Source organism: Hordeum vulgare, chromosome 7H (assembly GCF_904849725.1).
Source record: "Hordeum vulgare subsp. vulgare chromosome 7H, MorexV3_pseudomolecules_assembly, whole genome shotgun sequence".
Taxonomy (NCBI): Eukaryota; Viridiplantae; Streptophyta; class Magnoliopsida; order Poales; family Poaceae; genus Hordeum; species Hordeum vulgare.
In genome coordinates, this window is record NC_058524.1 from 197,752,537 (window position 1) to 197,759,163 (window position 6,627).

Below are 6,627 nucleotides of genomic sequence, written 5' to 3' on the forward strand. Positions count from 1 at the left end.
CAGGTATATAAATGGACAAAAAAAACGATGCACGCAACCAAACACATCCTAAGTGATTCTCTCTTCTTTGTAGGTGCTCGTTCACTCGTGGTCCTGCTTTGGTAGTGGACGGGGCGACGGGGAGAAGCGACCGCCGGGCCAGGGACATCGAGGAAAAAAAAATGAAAAAAGAAAGTGTGTTGGAATCTCGCCGGAGATGGTGAGGGAGTAAGGCGGGGCTGAGGGGACGCGCCACGGGCAGCGAGGTGGGCCGAGGGGTGGCTGGATGCCGCGGCAGTGATCTCGGGCGGCACTCTTCAGCCCCACATATTAACGAGAAGTGCCCATCATGAGCAAATGTGGGCACTGCTCCTCAGGTAAACAAAAATGCCCAAAACTCATTACACGAGTAACAAAAATGCGGCACCCAGTATTGAACTACAAGCCCGGTAAGAAAATTCTAGCATTTCAACAACCATGGCTGACCTCTACATTCCACATCAGAAAGAAATAGTATACTGACAATCAAAAGAATATGAACTCTGCTCAGTGCCCAATGCCAAATAATGTCCCAAGAAATGGGATTACACAAGTTCGAAGTTGAATCAATGGCAAAAACCTTCTTAATTCCACACAATTTACATTCCCAAAGATCCCTGCTTACTTTGCTCCATCATCCGTCGAACCTTTCCTACTTGCACCACCCAAAGCACCAGCGACTCTGCAGGCGAAACCACCGGAGAAGAATTCAGAGCTCAAATTCATGGCGAGGCAATGATGTCGATCACCGAATGAGAAAGCGAGGACCGACATGGACAAGCCAATGGCGACGTGAGCATGATGTGAAACTCACCGAGGAGACGTAGCCGTCGTCGTGCTGCCTGGCGCCTTTGCCATAGGCGACGTTGTCCTTGCCGAACCCCGGCGCCTTGGCCTGGGTGCTCTTCTCCTCCCTCACCTTGTTGAAGATGTGCGTGTAGCCGTCCGCCGACGCCGGGTTGGAGTCCCAGTCCCCGAACTTGGGCACCGCCGACCCCCTCGTCGGCTGCCATCGATCGCAACAACAACAGCCAAGGTAAGACATCAGACATCACCTCCGTGCAAATCCATGGTGCGCTGACCGGAGAGCAGAAGCAGGGAGGCTTACCGTTTCGTTGCCGCGGGAGGCGGCCCTGGCACGGGACCGGTCGACGGAGTTGGCGTTGGCCACGAGGCCGTAGCTGCTGCCGTCGGAGTGCTCGGCCTTTGACTGGCCGTACGGGTGCAGCGGCGACGGTGCCGGCGACTGCTCCACGCTGTACCCGCCTGCCCGTCCGCCGCCTGCGCCTCTTCTCGGCGGCTCGCCACCGGCGTTGCGGTGGTACGGGGACAGCGGCGGAGCGGGCGCGGGCCCGTCGCTGGGCCGGCGCTCGTGGTGGTGAGCGGGAGGCGGGGAAGCGGGAGGGAGTGCCGGCGCCGGCCTGGCCTGGTCGAAGGAGCGGTTCGGCGACGGCGCGACGACGGAGGAGGAGAAGGCCTCAGGGTTCTCGACGGGGTCGTTGGGGTTCATGGGCTTGCCGCCCTTGCCCTTGCGCGCGTTGTCGAAGTAGAGCGTGTAGGGCACGTTGCCGTCGTTGTCCCAGTTGCCGAACTTCGGGACGTGCGCGTTCTTCTGCTGCTTCTGCATGCATGGAACGGGAGAAGAGTCAACCACATGCCGCGTGTTTCTTCCTCTAGCTCTTCTTTTTCTCTTTCAACGCACCTCGACATTATTAATAGAAAATCACAGCGATAACCTTGATTTTGGTACTCCCTCTCGTCAGAATTAAATGACGCAACCTCTATACAATGTCCCATTTTACACTGTATAGAGATTGCGTTAATTAATTCTTTCTACGGACTATTCACATTCATAATATAGATTTTATTTGGATATTCTAGCTCAAGGTTAGAGTTAATTAATTCTTTCTACGGATTATTCACATTCATAATATAGATTTTATTTGGATATTCTAGCTCAAGGTTAGAGTTAGATTCTAACCTTGAATTAATCCTAAACTAGTAACTTTAACTAAGGAGGTGCTTGGATGGCATGATTAGATCGACAATAAATGCATTTTTTCCAATCATTTGGCTCCTTTAACCAAGATTTAGTGTGGTGAAGGAAGAGGAAAAAGTAACTTTTTTCTGGGCCTCATCTAACTCTAATCCAAATTAGCACCCCTTCATCGGGTTAGTTTTTGAATAAATTAGATACATCTAATCAAAATTAACCCTCCTCTTTGAATGTTTTTGGATTAGTTGAGTCCAAACTAGCCCAAACTAATTCTAATCCATGAATCCATAGAATAAACACGCTAGAGGCTTGGGACCCAGGATTAGAGAAATAAAATAGAAAGAAGGCAGCCTAGTGGGCATCATCATTCCCTGACACAAGCGCTTCAACTTGGACCCAAGGAAGCTTCGGTGATGGTGGTTAAGCCATGGTCAGAAGATTATTAACATGTGCGGGGACATGCATGTCAACTTGACATGGCCAAGTAGCACAAGTGGTGGTAGATCATATCGGTAGTGGTACGACCGTACGACCGTGGAAAAAGAGCCAAGAGGGAGGGGGAATTTCTTATTTATTTTTTTGCTGGAAAAGAGAGAGTAGACCCCGCGCCACGGCTTCCAGGCACATTTTAAACACTGTCATTGACTAATCAATGGAAAGTTTAGTAGATATGTGATCAAGAAGCTAATCACATGCCGTGACCTCGCTACTTGGCTTTCTCCGGGTTCAACAAATCTGCACTTGTAGATCAGGCTAGACTAAACGCGACATACCGCAAGGGTAGTGGGTCTACCTCGCCGACACCTTCCAATTCCGAACCGAAACAGAAAATAAGGCAAGATTGGCAAATTGAATGATTGATTACGCACTAGTGGTACAACTAAATCTTCATGTACTAATAGGGGAGAGTTAATATGGATATCTTCATATAGTATACAATTAAGAGTTAACCTGCCGGCATCTCCATAATTTGTGGGGATGATTAGCATTTCCACCAGAATATATGTATAGATTGAGATGACACAGATATTCAGTGCGATTGAAAGATACGCCTCAACTGCCAAGAAAGACCTTTGCTGCCGATGAATTAGCTCTGCGATCCATCCACACAAGAGAAAAGAACTTGAATTATACTAGACTACTACTAGTACCTAGTGCAATTCAAATGGTACAAAAGAAAGAAAGATAATAGGTTGGTTCTGGATGATCCTGTCTTATTAAAACTTTTAGCCTGATTAAGCACATGAATGATAGCAGCTAAATTTCTCTACTGGTACAAGCAGCAGCCAAGGCAAGTGCCGTATCATAGCGATTTGGCTGTTTTTCCTTGAGACAATTCAGATTCGGGGTATCCACGTTGGAACCATCAAACCACGAGAAACTACACCTGGTGGACGCAAACAAACGAAGCTCTCTTGGAAAGGCGAGATCAGACCAAGAAACCAATGTTCTTGCGGACCAGAATCAAACATGTTGAGAAGTATCTTCCGATTGACAGGTCGTACCGTATGAACGGGGATTGCCATGAGAGGACATGGAGTTAAGGTTGAGAGGAGTCATGGAAGAGGAGAGGAACTTACAGCCATGGATGGCGGCGGCGGCGGCGAGCGAGTCCAAGAGCGGAGAGGGCGATGAACAAGAGATCCGGGCGGCGGCGGTGCTCAGTCTTCTTGAGGCGAGTTGGTCCAACGGTGGCTCAAGTAGCTCAGCTGGCCGGGAAGAGGGGGATATATGCGCTGGTTGTTTCTTCCTCCTGGCTCCTGATGGCCTGTATGGTAGCTAGCTCTGAGCGTGTTGATCAGCTCAGGACGGCAGGCGGGATTATAACTAGGAGACAGGGATGGATGGTTTGGTTGCTTCGTTCGCTGGTCCTTCCTCTCGGCTTTTTTCGTAATCGTCCCTCGAATTATTTGCAGTAAGCACGTTGCTACGTACTCCTACTCCCTAAACATAAAAGTGCTTAGATCACTAAAATAATTATCTGACCGCTTTTATATTATTTTTATAGAGGGAATACCATAGATTATTATAGATAGAGTAAATATACTACTCGTATTGAGCATGACTCTGCATTTTTCTATAGCGCAGCCGCTCCCGTCACACCTACACACGTGTATCTATTTGCTAAGCATGACACTGACTGGATCAACACGGCGCGGAGAGGGCGAAGGACAGTGTGTATATAGTACGGAGTACTACTTATATATGTAATGTTCAAGGTAATTGATGGACGGGATATGCTTTCACACAATCAACTGCGTACGTGGACGAATCACGGTGGAGCAAAAATCTCGTGTTGAACTTGAACGTGCGCAGAAGCTCCGGCGTTCCACCGAGGGAGAGGACCCAAACAAAATTGATCATAATACTGCTTGCTCGATGAACAACCGAGTCCGAGTCGACTACTAGAAAACACGGAAACCGTGGGGTGTAAACGGAGAAAAGCCTTGGAAAACGGGGACCGTTGACGGGCTCCTCCTACTCGCCAACATGCGTGCACAAAAAAGTGCACATCTGGCCTGGCCGGGCCCGGTCGATCTAATGATAATCCTTGGCTACCGCTTGCCATCTTTGACCGCTCTCCTCCCGCCTCCCGCGGCTCGCCTTGCCATCACCGTTACCACCGGTCGCCCAAGTCCACAACCATCCCATTCCCATCCCCCCCCCGATCCAGCCATTTGATTTCAATCCCGGCGTCGTGGTCACGCCCGCGTCTCAGGCGGCATTGCGACGGCGCACGGCGGTGTGCGCGGCCGGCGACGCGAACTCTGCGGGAAAAAGTTTATTAAACCTTAAACTTGTAAAAGAAAGTTTAAATCTCTGAAATTAACATACTGAACTCTTTAATCGTGGTCTATTTTAAACCTGAGGGACCTTCCAAAATAAGGATTGTCGACGGTTTGTTACTGGGCCGACCACCCGGAGCAATGTCTTCTTTTTGCTACTGGGCCACCCGGTTTGTTTCCTAAAACGCGAGTTAAAAATTTCAAAAAGGAGAACCTGCTGGGAATTGAACTTAAGCCTTCATAGCAAAAGACCCTTGCGTTGCAACGGGAGAAAAACAATAATAATATCCAATGGTGCTGATCATATTATGTCTTTAAAATTTTAGGACATTTCTTAAAATGCATGAACATTTTTTGAATTAGAAACATTTTTTTCAATTGCACTCAAAAAGTAACACACAATTTTTTTTTCAAAATCATGGACTTTTATTGTTTTCACCAATATTGTTCTCAAAATTATGAACATTTTTTTGAATATGCGAATATTTTTACAAAAATCCTGAGCATTTTTTCAATTCACAAACATTTTATATTTTCTTCAAACTTTTATTTCAAAATTCCCAGTTTTATAAATTGCAAAAGTTTTTCAAAGTTCTAAATTATTTAAACTAAAAATTGGAACAGAAAAATGAAAATAAAAAATGAGACTAAAAACAGAGGCACGAAATGTTTTTAAGATTTTTACACGGACTTTTGTTTAAAATCGTTGACTTTTTTTATTTTATGGACATTTTCTCAAAGTTTAAACATTTTTTTATATGCAAACATTTTTTAAAACTCCTGAGTAGTTTTTGAATTCTCAAAAAAAATGTTTTTTATATTTTATTTCGAAATTTGCAGTTTCTTAAAATTGAGAAAAGTTGTTTGAAGTTCTAAATTATTTAAAGTAGAAAAACAAAATTGAACTGAAAAGAAAAATAAGAAAACTAAACAAAAAAACAGACGCCCACGCATGGGCCGGCCCAAACAGGTATGCTGCATCTTTTTCTAACGCCCAGAACGTACATGGGCCGGCGCAGTCCGAAGATTTTCCTGTTTGAAACGTTTTTTATGACTTATAGGTGGCATTGGTGGGTAATTTTAGTCAACTTTAAATAAAATTCAAAACTATTTTCAAATCTCAGTGTTGTGGTCTGTTGTTACGTAGTTTCGCGCTTCTGTTTAATCACAAAATGCTACCACTTAGAGTGGTTGACACCTCAAGCCATGTCGGCAATTCCCTTGAAAATTTTAAATAATTTTTAAAAAGTAACACTTTTAAAAATAAAAATTTCCAAATAGGTCTGAAAATGTGTGTGACATTTTAAAAAATATGTGTACAATGTAAAAAAATATTTATGTGTGTGTAAAAAAATGTGTCTTACCCTTAAAGGGATGTTCGTGTAGTTGTATAAAAAAAGATTGTCATTTAGAAAATGTAAAACATGTATTTAAAAAATATTAACATGTACTCACTCCGTCCGGATAAGAGTGTGCATCTATCTCTACAATTTTTCCTAAAATAAGTGTGCATCTGACTCCGCCATGAGAACTTTGCATTCACCCCCTCGGTCTAAGCATCGAGGTCACCGCAACGAGCGACGACCCAATCCCCTCATTCTCCCTCAAACTGAAACCAGTCTTCTTCCTCTCCCCCGGATCCAATCCATGTTCGCTGTGAGTCAATCCTCCAATCCAAGGCCGCTCCTGCTCATCCACGGATTAATGACGTTTGGTCCATATAAGGGGCCGGTACGGCCTGCATCGCCACTGGAGCCATTGCTGGCGGTGGAGCGGGCGGACGAGCGGAAGCCGACGTAGGCCAGCTAGTCAAGGCGGTAGACACGG

At 45.6% G+C, this 6,627-nt stretch overlaps 1 protein-coding gene across 1 annotated transcript; it reads right to left on the minus strand.

Annotated features, from left to right (window-relative positions):
• Positions 1-412: 412 nt before the first annotated feature.
• LOC123412764 (RPM1-interacting protein 4-like) lies at positions 413-3,828 on the minus strand. The gene is made up of 4 exons (XM_045105700.1): positions 3,595-3,828; positions 1,127-1,639; positions 833-1,024; positions 413-700 (listed from the first exon to the last, which is right to left on the minus strand). The coding sequence occupies exons 1-4, from the start codon at positions 3,598-3,600 to the stop codon at positions 671-673; spliced, it is 741 nt and encodes a 246-aa protein (XP_044961635.1). The 5' UTR covers positions 3,601-3,828; the 3' UTR covers positions 413-670.
• Positions 3,829-6,627: the final 2,799 nt, after the last annotated feature.

Coding starts and splice junctions, on each gene's coding strand:
- LOC123412764 (XM_045105700.1), bottom strand. Junction 1,025..1,126: donor CCTCCCGCGGCAACGAAACG/GTAAGCCTCCCT, acceptor GATCGATGGCAG/CCGACGAGGGGGTCGGCGGT. Junction 701..832: donor ACGACGGCTACGTCTCCTCG/GTGAGTTTCACA, acceptor TTTCGCCTGCAG/AGTCGCTGGTGCTTTGGGTG.